General features: G+C 42.4%; 3 protein-coding genes and 4 long non-coding RNA genes across 9 annotated transcripts; 4 read left to right on the top strand and 3 right to left on the bottom strand.

The window, feature by feature from the left end:
* Positions 1-323: 323 nt before the first annotated feature.
* On the bottom strand, positions 324-900 carry LOC124344039. Its single transcript, XR_006919519.1, has 3 exons — positions 787-900; positions 583-727; positions 324-511 (listed from the first exon to the last, which is right to left on the bottom strand). It is a non-coding gene; the product is annotated as an uncharacterized LOC124344039 (long non-coding RNA).
* Positions 901-1,773: 873 nt separating this feature from the next.
* Positions 1,774-2,862, top strand: LOC124327378 (transcription factor TFIIIB component B''-like). The gene is made up of 4 exons (XM_046786366.1): positions 1,774-2,156; positions 2,227-2,473; positions 2,533-2,632; positions 2,723-2,862. Exons 1-4 carry the CDS (start codon positions 1,774-1,776, stop codon positions 2,860-2,862), a joined length of 870 nt encoding a protein of 289 aa, XP_046642322.1.
* A 675-nt stretch (positions 2,863-3,537) lies between these two features.
* LOC124344129 lies at positions 3,538-4,693 on the top strand. Its single transcript, XR_006919550.1, has 3 exons — positions 3,538-3,632; positions 4,294-4,322; positions 4,389-4,693. It is a non-coding gene; the product is annotated as an uncharacterized LOC124344129 (long non-coding RNA).
* A 249-nt stretch (positions 4,694-4,942) lies between these two features.
* LOC124344146 lies at positions 4,943-5,799 on the top strand. The gene is made up of 3 exons (XR_006919553.1): positions 4,943-5,046; positions 5,115-5,411; positions 5,473-5,799. It is a non-coding gene; the product is annotated as an uncharacterized LOC124344146 (long non-coding RNA).
* A 1,930-nt stretch (positions 5,800-7,729) lies between these two features.
* Positions 7,730-7,950, top strand: LOC124344073. Its single transcript, XR_006919534.1, has 2 exons — positions 7,730-7,781; positions 7,850-7,950. It is a non-coding gene; the product is annotated as an uncharacterized LOC124344073 (long non-coding RNA).
* A 3,402-nt stretch (positions 7,951-11,352) lies between these two features.
* On the bottom strand, positions 11,353-14,126 carry LOC124343315 (venom protease-like). Of its 3 annotated transcripts, XM_046796634.1 has the most exons (10): positions 13,913-14,126; positions 13,560-13,572; positions 13,348-13,526; positions 12,994-13,211; positions 12,717-12,927; positions 12,514-12,649; positions 12,279-12,442; positions 12,113-12,214; positions 11,792-11,943; positions 11,353-11,728 (listed from the first exon to the last, which is right to left on the bottom strand). In XM_046796634.1, the coding sequence occupies exons 3-10, from the start codon at positions 13,481-13,483 to the stop codon at positions 11,573-11,575; spliced, it is 1,275 nt and encodes a 424-aa protein (XP_046652590.1). In that variant the 5' UTR covers positions 13,484-13,526; positions 13,560-13,572; positions 13,913-14,126; the 3' UTR covers positions 11,353-11,572. The 3 variants fall into 3 exon arrangements, with proteins under 3 accessions (XP_046652590.1, XP_046652581.1, XP_046652599.1); XM_046796625.1 differs by having other exon boundaries at positions 13,348-13,572; XM_046796643.1 differs by lacking the exon at positions 13,913-14,126 and adding an exon at positions 13,722-13,881 and having other exon boundaries at positions 13,348-13,572.
* Positions 14,127-14,868: 742 nt separating this feature from the next.
* On the bottom strand, positions 14,869-17,133 carry LOC124343343 (venom protease-like). Its single transcript, XM_046796667.1, has 9 exons — positions 16,831-17,133; positions 16,657-16,771; positions 16,389-16,558; positions 16,041-16,302; positions 15,834-15,963; positions 15,600-15,757; positions 15,441-15,542; positions 15,216-15,367; positions 14,869-15,146 (listed from the first exon to the last, which is right to left on the bottom strand). Exons 2-9 carry the CDS (start codon positions 16,763-16,765, stop codon positions 14,988-14,990), a joined length of 1,242 nt encoding a protein of 413 aa, XP_046652623.1. The 5' UTR covers positions 16,766-16,771; positions 16,831-17,133; the 3' UTR covers positions 14,869-14,987.
* Positions 17,134-17,234: the final 101 nt, after the last annotated feature.

The raw sequence follows: 17,234 nt of genomic DNA, 5'->3' as shown, positions 1-17,234 counted from the left end.
AAATATTTATTAAACATCAGACCACGAGCCTTCCAAGTCCTCGTTCGACCAGAGCCGTCCCCTCCTCCTGGTTTCACAGCGGGTGAGTGACCACCGGTGGGCGTTGGTTAGTGGTTAGTTAGGTTAGGGAAACGGGGCCACAGAAAAGAAGGGAACCCAGATATGCACTTGTCATTATCTACATCTACACAAATTATTATCAGTCTTCGATTCCAGGAATCTCTCATTGGTTTCAGAACAACTATAACAATGGAGAGGGATCAGAGAGGGATTAACCTAAAAGGAGAGTATAATTAGATAAAATTTTTAAACCATATTGTATTGACAGATAGCAATGCCTTGAATCGATCAATCTTGTTGTCCTAAATTAGAACTAAGTGCTTGGTGATCACCAGAAAATCAAAATCTTGAGTGGCCGCAATTCCTTGCTGTTGTCCGCAAAATAGATAGCAGCAAATGATTGGATATGGCAAAGGCATAAATATGGCAATATCTTGAAGATTTTCAATATCTCAACAAGCAAAAGTCAATGTGAACAAATATAAACCACAGTTATTTAAAAAACAATTGTAAAATAACTACCTTGGAATAAAAATGATTTCGCTTCAGAAAACATAGGTTGTGAACTTGCATTATTGGATTAAACCACTTTATTTCTATTGTCAAGAACTGAAGAGCACCTAGTTGGCCAGGTAGGCAGGTACATGAAAACTTCAACTGAAATTATCTGAAAACAAATCAAGAATGCATTAAGAATAAATGGCTAAAGATTGTGTTATCTATTACTTTAAAACAGTTAACTAATTATCCGATCTCAGTTGTTTAACTTTTTAATTTGTTTTGAAATTTGTTTGAAGTAACTTATGAAAGTAAGGAACGACGTGTAATGTCATGTCTGTGATCAGCTGTGACTGTGCAACTAACTTGAGATTAAAAACGCATTTCTAGATGTCGCAAGTGTCGCCCTTGTTGTTCTCACATCCATAGCCTTCTACAGTAACGGAGCACAGATTCACCCATGGGTGTCAATTTTGTTCCGAGCCACCCACCCACCCTCAGCTGCCCTCAGCTGCCCTCAGCTAGGCCACATGCGTTTATGGCGCGCCAAAATTGCCACAAAAAAATTAATAAATAAATAAAAAAAAAAAAAACGCCACCGCCATCTAAAATCATCATCATCATTGCTAAAATTTAGGAAGCTGCGTCAGCTATTTATAGGCTTGCCATGAAGATAATTTTTTGGTTGGGAATTAGGATTTACCTTTTCTCAAAATAGGAGAATGGTCCGTTCAACTAGGTACTACCGTTCAACAAATTGCGCGCCAAACGATTTGTGGTCGATAGGTGGCAGTGAGGATAATGAAACGCCCATTTCATCCCTATTTTTTTCTATTGATTTATTTATCTATTGACTCAGATGAAATTTACCTAGGTCAAAAGCGGTTTTATTTTAGTTTGAGTGGTCTAAGTTCTCTTCTCACGTACTGATGAATAAGCGAAGAAAATTTCCGCGTTTTGGGGCAAGCTAATGGAATTTTCATGTAGTTCTAGATTTGACCGCTAGATGGCGTTTCGGCGAAACTTTTTTTTTAAACATTTTTTTGGGTGACCCTTTCGGCCTGCCATATCGTGCCATAGTGCCAAACGTTCCCATGTGTCTAGTACGGTCTATATCCACGATCAGAAGCGGATCACCATCTCATTGGAGAGTTGAGACTTTAATTTTCTAAATAAGGTACGAATTTGTGATTTGAGTTTTTATAAACTATCAGGATGAGAAGGGCAAGATCAAAGATAGCCCCCAATTTGGTGTCGGCTGCCCGTTCGTCTACAGTTGCCACAACAAACGATGTAGTTGAGAATGTAAACAAAGACGTCGCAGGCGAATCTGATGCAGCCTTAAGTAAAACAAGACCACCGCTTACCCCATCAAAAAAATCCCCTGCCAAAGATAATGTTGACAATCAATATCAATTGCCAACCAGCTCATCTACAGAGAACATTAAAAGCGATAAAAAGAAATGTGTAGAAAAGCCAATTGAGATAAAAAAGGCTGTCACAAAAAGAAAGCTTGCAGGTGGCAGTGTTGAAGTGGATCGGTCCATGTTGACCATGGGGTATTTTATTAAGAATAATCCAGCTGATGGACAGAGGCCGTAAGTAAAAAAGAGCTAATAATATAACATGATTGCCACCATTTTAAAATAATTTTTGTTTCGTTGCCAGTCAAAATACTTCAGAGAAACTGCATATGAGGAAAAGGCCTTTTGAGGTCGCAGAACTTTCTAAGAAGAGCCAAGCTGTACTACATGCCCAAAGTACAAGAAATGCAATCTTGGATGATAGGCTCGCTGGAGAGGATGTGATAAGGATCGAAGGGAATCCAGAAGATGAGGGAGAAGGATCTACCATGCCAGTGCCGCAAGTTTGCCTGGGTCTCCATGGGGAAATCATACTAGACGAGAAAAGTTTGGTAATAGTGCATTATTTATAAGAATAAATTGTATAATTAATCAGTCAATTTTTGTATAGGTAATTGATACCAGCGAAACAAAACGTAACAAAAGCCAACTGGCTAATTCTTCAATTAGAGTGGAAAATAATCCCACTATGGTGAATTATGGTTCATGGCGTAAGACGCGACGTACTGGCCCATGGAAACGCAAAGGTTGCAAAATTTAATTTGTAGATTACTCAATTCTTAACATATTTTCTTTATTAGAAACGGCTCGCTTCTATACAGTTTTACAAATGTTTGGCACTGATTTCTCGTTGATCGAACAGCATTTTCCCGGCCGTAGCCGTAACGATTTAAAAAAAAAAATTCAAGAAGGAAGAGAAGGAGAAACGGGCATTTGTTGACAAAATGTTGTCTCAAAGGAGACCATTCGACCCAACCATTTACCTGGATGATGCAGGTAAATTTTTTTTCTTGTTATTGCATTATAATGTTTTCATCATTAAATTGAAATTCTCAAATAATAGAAGATTCACAAAGCCAAGATGAGTCACCCAAAGATACCAGAAAATCTACCGAGACCACTGGCAAGGGTAAAGCCACCGAATCTCGATTGTCTACAAGAGGTCGAAAGACGGCTACTGATAGATCTGGTAGAAAGAAAGTCCAGCCTATCGTTTCTGATGACGAAGATGCTGTACAAGAAGCAAATATTTCGAAGAATGGTAACCCCGCTTCTCCAAATTTAAATTATACACTCGACAATTCTTCATCATTTAATGTATATTCATAAATAGATTTTGAGGACTCGAGTGGCGACGAAACGACGTCAAAAAAAGATGCTGATAAGTTCTGTGTCGTCGTTAACAATCGACGTGATTGTATTACAAGAGAGCCAGATGCGTCAGACACCACCGTGTACAAGCGAAGCGTAAACTAGACTGCCCGCGGTGGGCATAGCCGGGGAAACAAAGGGAAGAGGGACACCTACCGGTCGGTGGGGGAAATCCGCAGAACGCGTACATAACAGATGCCAGTAAACATACCAGAGGAAAAGCTTTGAAGAAAGCAAAAGAAAAAAAAACGTCGAACGAGGAATTTGAAGAGGAGATTGCACCCTCTGAGAAAAAAAGCCGGAAGGAGAAAGCCACTGAATCTCGAGTGTCTATAAGGGGTGCTGGTCGATTCGGCAAAAAAATGGATTTGCCGAATCGACATAATGCCGAAATGGTATTGTCGATTCGGCAAAACTTGCCGAATAATTTTGTTATTATTTTGTTTTTGTTTATATAGGCTGTGCTGGATTCGTTCTTATAGGCTGATTAAAAACTGACCACTTAATTGGTGGCCAGACAGAGCCTACTATCCAATTATTATCAACGTAACTGAGAAAACGCTTCAGAAGCGTTTTCTCAGTTTTTTTTGTCTTTTAAATCGGTTTCAAATAAGTGAAGAATTTGCTCTTGTAGGTAATGGAACATTTTTTGAAACACATAATACATTAATTATAATACATCCAATATGAATGGGAAGAGAACATGACACACAGTTCACAAATTGCACAATACGCTTCGAAGTAATCTCCATTGCACAAGTAACACAGATATTTCCCGCCATTGCAAGCAGAAAGGGATAACAGCAAGAATAACCTTCTTAAGTGAAAGCAGAGAAACAACTGACTGAAATACCGCTAAAAATTACATAGTTGCCGAATCGACATATAAATTTGCCGAAATGACATAATTTGGGTACCATTTCGGCAATGTTGCCGAATCGACAATCAGTGATTCGCCGAAACGGCAATTTGCCGAATCGACATGGAATCTCTATAAGAGGTCGAAATACGGCTTCTGGATCCCGATAAGTATTTAGGATTTCCTCCTGAAGGAGGCCAACATTTTACGAAACATTTTTTTCACTTTTTCTTTAGCCTGGTGGTGTTTGTGTTGCAGCTTGTCCATCTCCAGCCATGTTTTTAAAGTCCTTCAGAAATTTATCGGATGGATTGGCTTAGCTGTTCTTGACTGCAATATTCTTATTTGGAGACACGGCTTGGCTGTTTGGGCTGACAGTGAAACTAAAATAGCCAGAAATAACAATAACAAGTAGCACCTCTAATCATTAATTGTATAATGCACTTGAAACACAATGCTGCTTGTTGTTTTAATTGATTTTGTTGGGTTCGTCAGTAATCAGCTGCTCGATCGCTCGAAAAAAGAAATGTTTTTGTCAAAATTTTCCCCCAATTAAACTAGAATTCAATTCTGAAATATTCAGGATTTTCATTTCTTTGTTTTGATTTGTTTTTACTTTTTAATTTGCACCGCTGAGGCGCTGAAAATATTTTGAAAACGTATCGTAATCGAATTATCGTGCGATTCTTTAGCAGACAAGCAATCATTTATTTATTCAAAGTCCACATTCCTCAAGACGCACGTTGGTCGCTCTAACGTAAATCATGCGTATATGTAGGCAAAAAATCGTGTGGATTGGAATATCTTTCTCCATGTAGCAGTATTATCAAAGATTTAGAATGGAAAAGGCAATTAGTAATTGCCCACAGTGTAGAGAACTCTATCCGAGTAGTTGTAAGTTGATTTTCTTTTTCCCAATTTTGAACAAGAGGGTTTACTAACACAATTTCTTTTTTTTTCAGTACCCAAAACAAGTCATTATATAAGATGTGGTTTGCCATTGACTTAACATTGTGGTCATGTTGTTTGCTATCAATGTATAGTTTCTAAAAGATCTCACCCCAAACATCATGGCACTGTATCCTCTAATAATGGCACTGACTCCACCACTATCAGATGTGCAGTCTGTAAATTTGTGTCTGTTATTCCACACGAGGCTGTTCAAAATGTACTGGGAGTTATCAATTGCTACCAATTGGGCCTGATTCAGCTGGATGAGCTGGTGATCAATATGGCAGTGGAAAACATTGGCTTAAAAGGTAGCTTCTCGTAAACAAAATTGTGAACCCCCTCCTGTATTATTGTTGTTATGTTATATAGATGGATCTAGAGGATTATTTGTCCCCTGTTGCCCAGAATTGGTTGTGGAAAGACCCCGGCTGCTTAATTCCCCAGGATAATGCCCCATTCACAACACCTCAATAGACTTCTGCATACTACAGCGATGAACTTCTGTTGTGTGGGCGTTGTAGGATATCTTGCCATCTTGTCCATGATCTTGTCAGGTTGTTAGACAGGAACAAAGAGGAGCTAGAACGTTTCTATGAGGTGGCTGATGAAGCGGTGAAATTGGTCGGCAATATGAAGAAAACATGCAGTTACATCTAAGGTCAATCTGAGCAGAACGACCTAGGCCTACTCATCAAACGCGGGTGAGTTTATTCCTTGGTCTATTCATTTAGAAAATTTAAAGCTGAAATAATTTGTTTTATTTGTCTAAAAGTTGCGAGGCCATTTTGCCGAATTGTACACCCTTCTGGCTTCCAGGGAACAGCAGATGCAGCACACAAGTTGTTCCAAAGATTCCAGGAACGAACCGGCTCCCTCAACAACGCCAAACGTCACATCCGGAAAGATCAACTGGACTTCAGTAAGCGATTGCAGAAGGCCACCAATGCAGTGAGCAGCGACATTCCGCCCAGTGGGTCAGCCATCGCCCGTTTGACGGAATCGATCCGCCAGTCATTCCTGCAAGAATCTCGTGGACGAGACTCGTGAAAATGTGAACTTGGCAACTCTGTCAGCTCTATTTGAACCGAATGAGAAGTACGCCCATCATCTTCGCGACGATCCGGTGGCCACTGTCCGCTCAGAGTACGAAGGCGCCTCCTATTGGAATCGCCTTCTCAGTCAGTTTATCGATTTGAAGCAGGAAAAGGATCGCCAATCGCTGGATCATTTGAGTTCGACTTCTCCTTGCGAGCCGACCGAGAAGAAGAGGGCCCGGAAGCACACGCACATGAATTCGTCTCCTCTGGCCATCAATCATTACGAGAGCGGAATGATTGGATGAATGATTGATGCAGCTAACTGGACGTGTCGTCCACGACGAAGACAAATTTTTCTACATTCAAGTTCACATTTCTCCAAGCCCAGACGGTGATGGAGGCCCCAAGGATCTGAAAAAGCTTCAATCTCAAATTCAAACCTGCGAGAAGAATCCCGCGCCTCGGTCTAGCGAACCGGTAACGTCATCTATTGGCCGAAAAATTATTTTATTTTTATTTTAACTCTTTCTGTTTGATTTTTTCGAAAATAGCAACTGGGTCAACTGGTTGCCGGATGTTTCCATGGAAAATGGTACCGCGCCTTGATCGAGGAGATAGACTTCAATTGTGAAGATCTTGTCATTTTTTTCGTCGACTACGGCAACCCGAAAATTCACGACCGTTCAATCGATTCGGCTGCTGGGCGACGGGATGTCGGATTTACCGGCTCAAGCCGTCCGCTGCTCTCAGACGGATTCAAAGAAGTCCATTTCTCACAGCGAAACGGAAATCGTCAACGTGTGTGTAGTTTGTGTAGATCCGGGCGGGGTTGGCCGATCGGACGGCCAAGAGTACACCCTCTGGGTCACAATGTAAGAAAGCGTCTTTTTCTTCTTGACCCACCAATCAATGGATTTTTAGTTTTCTCTTTTTTTTCTGACATGTTTCAGGTGTCCGTCGCCGGTCGACGAGAATATTATCAGCACGAACACTCCGCCAAAGGAGCCATTCGATCCTTTTACTGCGTATACGCCGATGAAACTCCACAAAGCGGTGCGCACTCTTCCCACCCCACCTGCGCCTGAAGCCATTGGGGCCAAGAGGAAGCGATTCCCGGCCAAAGATTGGGTTCCCAGGACCACAGGACATTTAGGAACCTCAGATGTCCCCTATGGCTCTGATCATCATCATTGCCCTACTCCTGTTCCACCCATTCCTACCTCTGCGAAATCCGCATTTAGAGCCTCGTCAGTGCCATCACAGTCGCCCGTCTACGTCCCGCCATCACCGGCCCTTTATGAAGGGCAAGAGAATCGCTTGCGGACGAAAGTAGTCGTCAGTCACTTAAATTCTACCGGAGAATTTACATCCAGACTGACAAGGTGCAAGAGACGTACACCAACTCGACTCAGCAGCTGCCTGGACGTTCATTTCGCCAACTCGTCGCTTTTGCTGGAGCAGTTGAATCAGGCGAACACGAAGACTGTCGGTTTGATCTGCGCCGCTAACGTCGACGGCCATTGGAATCGCTGCCAGATCGTGGACATGGTTGACGGCAAGACGATGACATTTTACCTGACGGATGTTGGAAAAAGAAAAAGTCAACTAACTGCACGCAACTCTACCGGCTGAGTCATCCTCGTGAGTTTATTTGTCCGTTTTTTCTCCCAAGGCTTTTCTTTGTTTATTTTTGAATATTTTGTTAACAGGATGGATGGAAACGCCGGCACTGGCTTTGGAATGTCGTTTGTGGGGCGTTGGCCCGGCTGGCCATGTGACCAAATGGTCGGGTTGTGCCACCGACTAGATGGGAGAGGCCATCAAGAAGTGCAGCGCTCTCTTCGTTCAAGTTTATTTCGTCCAGGAGGAATTAAGACGACACTTTACTTTTCCAGTCTGTTGATTGCGTCCGGTTCTACCATGAATACATCAAACCCGGTGGCCTACTGGAATTTGACCAGACGGTGACGGGTAACCTTAACGACGAGCTGCTGGACAGGGGACTGCCTGAGATCCTATGTTAGTGACCCTCCAATCTTCGCCCAAACGTTGGCTGCCCAGCGTGACTCTCCCACCGGAATTGGAACCATACCCATTTGGATGGACGACGACGGTCGGCTTTACATCCATCGCCCTACGGGACCAACCAATCACGTGATGATTATCAATAAGCTCATCAACTAGCACTACGACAAGTCGACGACCGACTTATCCTACCAACAACAACAACAGCAGCAACAACAGGAGGCCACCCAGCAGCTCCAGCATCAGCAACTTTTACAGATGCTGAAAATTCAACAGCAGCAAGCCCAGGAACAGGCCCAACTTCAGCAACAGTAACAACTCCAACAACGACAGCGTCACTACCACCACTCTGCCACTGTTTCATCCGTCAAGGCTGAAGAGCTGCACCAGTCGACGACGACGTACTACCAGCACGAGCACCAACATTTCACGACAACGAATAGCAGCGCCAGTAGTGCGGTTACTTCAACGTCCAGCAACAACAACACTCCCAACCGCCTCGTTCACTGCCACAACAGCAACACGTCAACGAGCAACTGAAGCAGCTGCTGGTCGAGCGGGAATTCTTGAGGGAACATTCCAACGTCAACTCTGGCGGAGGCGAACCTCCGGTTGTTCCTAGCAGTCAACTCCAGCCGGCCGCTTCGTCCAACCGCAGTATATGGCCTAATCGGTAGCTCCGGAACAGCAGAGGCCCGTCCCACCACCTCATCAAACGCCCGACGTTTTTTGTCCGGTCGGCCCGCCGCCCTGGATTCCCAGATGAGGGGCTCCATGCGCCATGCGCTCGAATCCGTCCAGCGCGGCCGCCACTCCAGAGGGCGGAGTGGTACGAGGTACGAGTGGAGGCGGAGTGGTACGAGGAGTAACAGCGCCAGCGGGATTACGGACTCGCTGACGTCGTCGATCGTGTCAATCTCGTCCAAATCGTCGTCGCACACTCCATTCCAGCAGTCGCCCGTCTCGGACTGGAACTTGGATCACGTCGGCAATAATTGGCTGCGATCCATCGGTACGTTGAATTACTAAAGTTGAGATTAAAACGAGCCAATTTGGATTTTGATTGTGTCGCATTTGCCCCCAATAGGATTGGAGACTTACGTTGTCTATTTCACGGCCGACGGAGTGCGCGGCGAGGAGTTGTTGACGATGGAGTCGCCCCGGATCAAGTTACTAGTGCCGCAGACGGCCGAAAGGGCCCGAATCAGGCACCGACCCAAGGAGCTCCGAGCGGCTGCTGACAAAGACAAACGCAACCACGGACGGGAGCGCAAGGAAAGGGAAAAACTCCAGCGCAAAGCGGAGAAATTGGCCGAGAAAGCGTTCAGGAAAAAAGTGAAAACGTCGAAAAAAGTTTTACTTGACTTTGATTGGCAACTGACCAAAAAAGAAGACAATTCTGGTGAATTAAAAAGAACGGGAAGAAATCGAAATATTATTATTGCATTCCAGGTCCAGCCCAACACCGAATTGTTTTTCAATTATAATTCTAATTCTGTAACAAAATTTGATGTTGTGGCAGCTGCCACTATTTTATTAAAAATTTCGTAATTCGTCTCCCCATTATTTTCTTATTTTTAAGATTATTTTTTTCTTTGAATGTCATCTTTTTCCTTTCGTCTGTATTTAAAATTGATTTTGTTTGTTGATCTTTGTTTCGCTATTATTTTCTTCGTTTCATTCCATCTCTTATAAGTTTTGGTGTAACAGACTGGAATTGAACCGGAAGAGATTCTCTTTCCTGCAATATCCTTGACTCGACTCGTTCATGATTCCCGAAAAATAAAAAACTCAAATGAGTTTATTTTGTTTTCAACTGAACTTTGAAATTTATTAATTTTATTTAATTTCTTTTTTTTTTTCGTATTTGCGCTCTCTCTAGTCTCTACTCTATTTTGTGTGTGGTTTACGATGTAGCCGGTGCTCGTGTGTTATTTTGTCGTTGATGGATATATATTCCTGCTCTCTCTATCCCACTCCCAAACTGTTTGTCCCTTCAACTCTTAAAATTAAAGAAAAATTGTACAATTGGCATTCAGTGACATTTATAATAAATGAAAAGGGTATTTTAGCCGTCACCGTTTTCGTTTTTTCATTCGAGGCCAAATATCGCACGATTAAACAATTTTGATGTGGCTGTTGCTAACAGATGGCGTTTTGCAGACGACGGGAATTTCTTTCACACTGTTCTCTCGGAACAAACTCGTCCCGAATCGATCCCCGTTCAAATAAAAATTAGAAAAGTTAATAGGCCATGAAATAAGCACAAATTGTATTTTAATATTGTGAAAGACAATAAAAATATGAAACGTAACCTTTGAATACAAATATGAATTGGAAAAAGTTTCAATGCTGTTGCAAGGATTTGAACCATATGCGATAGCTGACTCGATAAAGGACTACCCCGTTAAATTAATAATAGAAAATAAAAATTAAGACAACTTATTAAATAAATCTATTTTTTTTTCCTTTATTCTCTTTTACTACTTATACAAAAACTCAATTTTCATCATATGTAACAAATCGCAACAAATATAAATAGTACCATTACCATAACTATAATAAGGTGCTGGGCGTGGCTCAGTGGGTTAAGGCACCATATATAGAACCCATTACTGAGTAGGTTAAGCCGTCAATTAAAGAGTTAGCGACGATTAGTGACCCGTAGACTTCTGTTTAACGGTAGCTTACCCGCAATAAGTCTAGCCTTTAATGGAATTCTTTCGACGTTGGTAGGTTCCGAGACGTAATTGCATTACGGCTCATTGCGGCTTAGGAGAAATTATATAAACACACATTATTAACCCTGTTTATATTTTTGGGAGTGCAATTTCAGATGTGTTGCATGTTCATTCGAGCCCAGTCAGTGGTTCCAGTATTTTTCTACTGGTTGACTGTTGTTTGTTCATAATCGGCACTTTGGCAGCAAATCGTACAGCATTTCCGATGTTGCCTTCGGATTTTAATCGTCAATTTCCCGCAATTTCCCGCTAATAAACATGCGATATCGTTGCGTTTCTGATAGAGTGATAGGGAAGATGAGCAATTTTATACAGGTATCGCCATCAACAGCAATACAAGTGTAGTCTCACCATTTCTTAATCGAAGATTCATGGTAGATTTCGCAGCAAGTTTTACACACAAATTATCTATAATCGGAAAGTCTTTCGGTATAATAATAAATTGGTAAAACTCTAACGACGGTACTCTATTCTTCGAATTCTGCGACATCATTCATTTCGTAATACTTGGATTCAATTGCATAATATATAATCATACATATTCGAGGATAAATCTATACCTCATATGTCAGCTAGTATAATTTTCCAACAGAATCGTGTAAACTCGGTAAGATACAAGAGTATTGATTTTCAAATTTCCAACTTCCAGGCTCCATTAATGTTAATTTATTGCATTTTGGACAAAATCCAATCGAGATAAAAAGGAATTCGGGTGTAGACGCCAGGAAATCCGGGCACCGCGCATTTGTAGCCAAATGAGACGACGCCAAGTAAATAGAAGCGATCTTTATCAGGGATCATCAAAGGTCCCCCAGAATCTCCCTAGAATAAGTGAAATAACACATGTTAACCAAATTATCATTCAGTTTGACTTTCTCTTCATACCTGACACGCATCTTTGCCTCCTTTACCCAGTCCAGCGCACAAAACGGATTGGTCAACAACAACCGTTTTAAAATTCTTGTAGGATTCTTTGCAGCTTTCTTGCGTAACGACGGGAATCTGCACTTCTCTGAGCGTCAAACTTGATGGTCCATCTGAAAAAAAAATTATTAAATATAATGGAAGGTACAAAACGAAAAGGGAGGTAGATCTGAACGGCGCAACAAGGTAATGTAACATGAAAAACACTTAACCTTTGTCGGTTAAGACAAATTTAGACAGGAAAAGATACTTTTCTAGAGAAAAATGAAAGACAACACTCACTGAAAGATGTTGCTCCCCACCCTGCGACAAACGGATTGGACCTGACGTAATTTTTATTTCGGATCAATGGATCCATGGGCAAGCATATAGGTTGCACTTCCGCTGCCATATATAATAAAGATACATTAATTTACTGACACAACACTTTGATTTTAAAACGACTTGCCTGTAAATTCCACTCTCACAGCCAGTTTCAAGATGGCGATATCATTCTGAAAGCTAACGGAATCGAAGCCTTCGTGCGGCATGCGACTCGCAATCAGCACATCTTGATGTCTATTACCGTCCATGTCACTTTGGAGAACGTGCTCTCCTACACGAACCGAATACCTAAAAATTTAATTTCATCCATCAACTTCTAATCAAGGCATAGCACATTGGCTGATTCCCTGCTGACATACAAATCTTTTTTGTTGTAAACGCAATGAGCTGCTGTAATTACATATTGCGAACTGATCAAAGCACCACCACACAAGTGGTCAACCTGCTGCGTAATAGGATCCTTGTAGCCCAGAAGTGCTATCCATGGCCAGGCACCTGTTAAAGAGATCACTCTAATTAACGAATTGTCCTTATGGGAATATTGCAACAATAATATGTTCACCTGGTGGAGCATCCTCACCACCAACAATTCGGGTACTTGTGGCGTTGGTATTTCCACATCGAGCTGGCAAAACGCTAGGCCGACCCGGGTGTGGCGGTGGACGTACCGGTGGTTTCGGAACGAATGGCGGAGGTATTTCTCCGGTGGATTCTCCGAAGAAGAACGCCGATGAGTCGACATTTTCCATACCCGTTGGGTACGAACAACACACCTAAACATGACGACAAAATTGCTGTTAAATTCACACGCTTTAGGCACAGGTAGGGTATAGAAATACCTTAGGGTCGTAACCTTCATAACCGCAAATGGATTGTCGAAGAAAGTTGAGTATAGCCGGGCTTGGTACAGATAACATGTCAGCCAGATGCGGACAATTTGTCAAGGGTGTGCAGGTTCCTACGACTCCTTCTGGAGTTTGACAATCGTTTATTCCACCCCCGTTAAAACCCGTGGTGAGACTGCTGATTTCTGACGTTTCCTCTTCTCCAAAATTCACTAAATTCATTTCAGGCAAAAATGAAAAAAAGGGAAAGGTGATGTTTCAAAACTAAATGTCATGCTGGTATTATTGTTCTGTCTTTTTTTTTTTTTTTACAAAGATGAAGGATGTTGGACACACAGCCATGATTACCTTGTCTTTTATGTAGCCGGGTATCCGGTCTCCATGGCAGTGGCTTGTAATTCCTCCGCCGGAGCAAATGACCTTGGACGGAGCAGATGAAGAGGACGAAGAGCAATGGCACTAGAAGAAGCGTTATTTCACGCATGGTGTGTGTGTGGGTCTGTTTTTTTTTTCGGTTAGGAGAGGTTTGCTGAAGTACAAGTCCTGTCCACTAATCTGAAATTGGTGATCTACCTGCAAAATTCCCAAGTCTTTTAAGTTAAAACAGACAGGGCAAAAATTATAAACAATCTTCCGGGAGCTGTGTCAGCAGCCTTGATGTTGGCTTCAATGTTATTCCACGACAGAGTGAAACAAATAATAAGCAAACAAAGAAGAAGTACTAGGTAAATATGGCTGGCCTGCTCCTGCCTGCCAAGAGAGAAGAGCCGATGGATCTGACTGGCGGGCACTGGGAAATACCCAGACAGAAGGGCCGTATAATTGACGGTCGAAAGTCGCAACACCTGGGCAATACCCAGCAGGGCCTGCGGACAGGGAAAGGAGAAAATGAAAGTCAAATGACGTGACTCACGTTATGTTTTGTTTAGGAGGAGGAAACCCCAATTGTTGACGTATTGAGAACACACAATTCTATTGACGAAACGAAACGAGTTTCACTTGTGAACCGATTCAAACGCCAGCCAGCGAAATAGAAATATAATTTGGACGATGAATTACGCTTTCAAACGTGCGTTCAAGTCGCCACTTGAGCGCACACTGCTGCCCACCCACTGTTTTGGTACTTCCACTGCACACGCTCCGACTGCCGAATCTCTCTGGAGGGCTGGAATTTCTGTGTGTGAAACTCCGCCTACTCCGCGCCTTCTTTTGGTTGTCTATTTCTCAACGTTTCCTACTGCCTCCGGGTTATTCCGGGCTAGTCTTCCATCGTTCATTTTCAAGAGTAGTCGTCATTCAAGAATTACAACATTTCGCCACCGCTCTCTGAGAAATGAATAAATTTACTCACCACGACGTCCCGCATATTTTATACATAACGATGGAATTATTTTCTTCATTATACTTTCATGGAACATGAAGAAAATGTTTCACCGAAGAATGACGTCACGCCGTAATGGGTCCGGGACCTATAATCTCGTTTAATCAAGAAGAAATAAAGTGTGTACCCTCCAGTGCCAGGACCCCAATCCTTATTTAATACACACCAGAAGGATTTTGCTCTTTCTTCGTACTCAAAAGAATGTTGGGATTTTCCCCAGCAAAGTCACCGTCTGTTTATTGTTTTTTTGTTCTTTCGACTTTCTGGTTTGCTTATTGGTATTTTGCTTATGGTTAGAAGTTTATTACGGCCTTCGAGTCGGTGAAAGAACGCAACAACATCAGACCACACGATGCTCGCATTGTACCTCATCGTAAAAATAAGATGACCAATAAGAAGATGGTTGCCGACTTTTTTCCCCTTTGACAAATAAATTCTAAGAAAGGCTATTTTTGGAAGTACAAATAAAAATAATTCGAGACGATTCCTTTTCCTTTAAAAATTAGTAGTAAAATTTGGCAAGCATTTACATATATTCCATTGAAATTGAACACTTCATTTTCGGGTCCCAGCGTACGCACGAAAGTTTTTTGTTTGCTCTTAAAAGTCACCGAGAGATGTTTTGCAGTATCCAGTCGGTAAAGACAGAAACGCGGGAGTAGACTCCAGGATATCCAGGCGTCGCGCATCGGACACCGAAAGAAACCAGACCGACGACGACAAATTTCTCCCCAACTTGAAACATCAGTGGGGCGCCTGAGTCTCCCTGAATTATATGAAATAGCATCGGAGTCGTGGATTAAATGAATTCCATGCTGGCACAATTAGGCATTACCCGACACGCATCTTTGCCTCCAGAATCCAGGCCGGCGCATAAAACTGTTCCGTCAATCCTCAATTGGCTGTGAGATCGATAAGCTCGGGCGCATTTAGACTGTGAAACAACAGGCAGCTGAACTTCCATCAAAACACTGGACGCCGGTTCATCTGTGAAATTTCCAAGAAGCAATAAACAACGAAGCCCTTCAAATCCAATTGAAAGTAAGCAAAAATAAAATACAGTAAGAAGTAGAACCCCATCCAGCTACATAACCAGAAATCCCTGCAATGTCCAGGGAACCCCAACGGCGATCGATCGGTAGACAAATGGGTTGAATATCACCTGAAACAAACGGTTTGTTCTCATTTGCACAGAAATAACTTTAAGTGTAGTACTTACTGGTAAAAGGGATAAAGTCTGATAAGCGGATTATTGCGATGTCGTAACTCGATCCTCGCCCACTCTTAACGTAGCGTTGATGCACAGTTACACGCTCGATGTAGTAATCTTGAGGCCCATATTCCGTTGTTCCGTGATCGCCCAACCGCACAAATATTCTGAAGAATGATTATATCGGTCCAGACATGAAAAATAACATTTAACCAGAAAAAATAATTCAAGGTAATCACGCACAAGTTACGGCGGTTGTAGACGCAATGAGCTGCAGTCAGGACGTGATGTTTGGTTATCAAAACTCCAGCGCAATTGTATGTTATGCCCGTTCCATCCCAGTATCCCAGACGTGCCAACCACGGCCAGGCACCTGTGTTCAACAGGGCGGGTATCATTAGAGAAAAGCTGTTAAAACTAAATTGCTGGAAAGTCTGAAACACAATTAACCTTTCGGAGCTACAACGCCTCCGGCGATTCGCGCTCGCATGACGTCGATGGGCACTTTTCCGCAATTTCTAGGTAATCGGGGCCAGATTATGTTTTCAGTGGAATCACCGGGCCATGTATGAAGACTGTCGGCCGAATTCTCATCTTCTACAACGGCTATTCTGGGCATTGCAACTGTGTCATTTCGGGTGCTACTTTCGAATGGGTTGACGTCAATACTGTCGGGGAATAGGACCGTGGATTCGTCAGGCGGACAGCACACCTGTTGCCGATAATATACAGTCTTCGTTATTGATTGATTGAAGGTGATTGTGAGGCTTTGATAGAGCGAGAAGGATGATAACTTACCATTCTTTGATGCTGACCATCCGTGGAACCGCAATTGTAACGACCGCCCACTTCCCCAGCAGTCGTCTTGTCTGGAGGAGGCAGCGGCTGCCCAGCGCTTGACCACGAACAGAACCCGGACAATTTACAAATGCCTGGCTGTCCTTCTGATGTTAAACAACTTTGATATTCTTGAAAAATTGAATTAATTGAATTGAATTAACAGCCCCTCATAAACGGTAAACAGTACGTAATATTTCACAATGTAACTTTTTTTAAAATTGAATACCAAAGTCCGCAACGCTCGAAAACTGTTGTGGTCGACTATTTACGTAAGTGATAAATAAAGGACTGATGAGCAGAAGAAGCGGAATATGGCTGAGCAAAACGGAAAACATAATTTCCTACAGAAATTGAAATATTGAGCATTAGTTAATAAGTTTGGTTAGATAAATTTGGATACCTTATTAGATGTTGGACTGTTTCGTGATAAAACAAGCGTTGGCGGGACAAGAGTTTAACACTTCCGTCGTCGGTTGATAATGAAAAGAGACTCGAGCACAAAAAAAAACGCGAGCGACTGCGGCATTGGGCGACGGACCACTGCCCACCTGGTCACTAACATGGCGTAAATTCCGTGGTGTTGCTTTGTTAAATGAATCGCATCTAACAAAACTTTCGTCCGGACTTCCTCCTCCCAAAAAAAGAAGTCTAAAAATCAAACGGAGTTAACAACCACCTTTACAGGTGTTGGCACAGCGACAAGTAACTAGAATTATCCAGGCGGAATAAAGTGTTGTTTTTTTTGCCGTTCTTTAAGGGTTATTCCAGCTAACCTCTAATTGATGAGGGAAATACCCGATCCCC

The sequence above is a fragment of the Daphnia pulicaria genome, chromosome 1, assembly GCF_021234035.1.
Source record: "Daphnia pulicaria isolate SC F1-1A chromosome 1, SC_F0-13Bv2, whole genome shotgun sequence".
NCBI lineage: Eukaryota > Metazoa > Arthropoda > Branchiopoda > Diplostraca > Daphniidae > Daphnia > Daphnia pulicaria.
Note: the sequence above shows the minus strand (reverse complement) of the source record. Positions and strands in the feature narration are given on the sequence as shown.

Excerpts from the sequence above, each read along its gene's own strand:
- LOC124327378 (XM_046786366.1), top strand. The coding sequence starts at position 1,774 with ATGAGAAGGGCAAGATCAAAGATAGCCCCCAATTTGGTGTCGGCTGCC. Across the intron at positions 2,474-2,532 it reads TACTAGACGAGAAAAGTTTG|GTAATTGATACCAGCGAAAC; the intron begins GTAATAGTGCAT and ends ATTTTTGTATAG. Across the intron at positions 2,633-2,722 it reads GGTGAATTATGGTTCATGGC|AAACGGCTCGCTTCTATACA; the intron begins GTAAGACGCGAC and ends TTTCTTTATTAG.
- LOC124343315 (XM_046796625.1), bottom strand. The coding sequence starts at position 13,483 with ATGCGTGAAATAACGCTTCTTCTAGTGCCATTGCTCTTCGTCCTCTTC. Across the intron at positions 11,944-12,112 it reads GTGGGGAGCAACATCTTTCA|ATGGACCATCAAGTTTGACG; the intron begins GTGAGTGTTGTC and ends TTTTTTTTTCAG. Across the intron at positions 11,729-11,791 it reads GAGGCAAAGATGCGTGTCAG|GGAGATTCTGGGGGACCTTT; the intron begins GTATGAAGAGAA and ends CACTTATTCTAG.
- LOC124343343 (XM_046796667.1), bottom strand. The coding sequence starts at position 16,765 with ATGTTTTCCGTTTTGCTCAGCCATATTCCGCTTCTTCTGCTCATCAGT. Across the intron at positions 15,964-16,040 it reads AGGCGTTGTAGCTCCGAAAG|GTGCCTGGCCGTGGTTGGCA; the intron begins GTTAATTGTGTT and ends TGTTGAACACAG. Across the intron at positions 15,368-15,440 it reads ATGGGGTTCTACTTCTTACT|ATGAACCGGCGTCCAGTGTT; the intron begins GTATTTTATTTT and ends GAAATTTCACAG.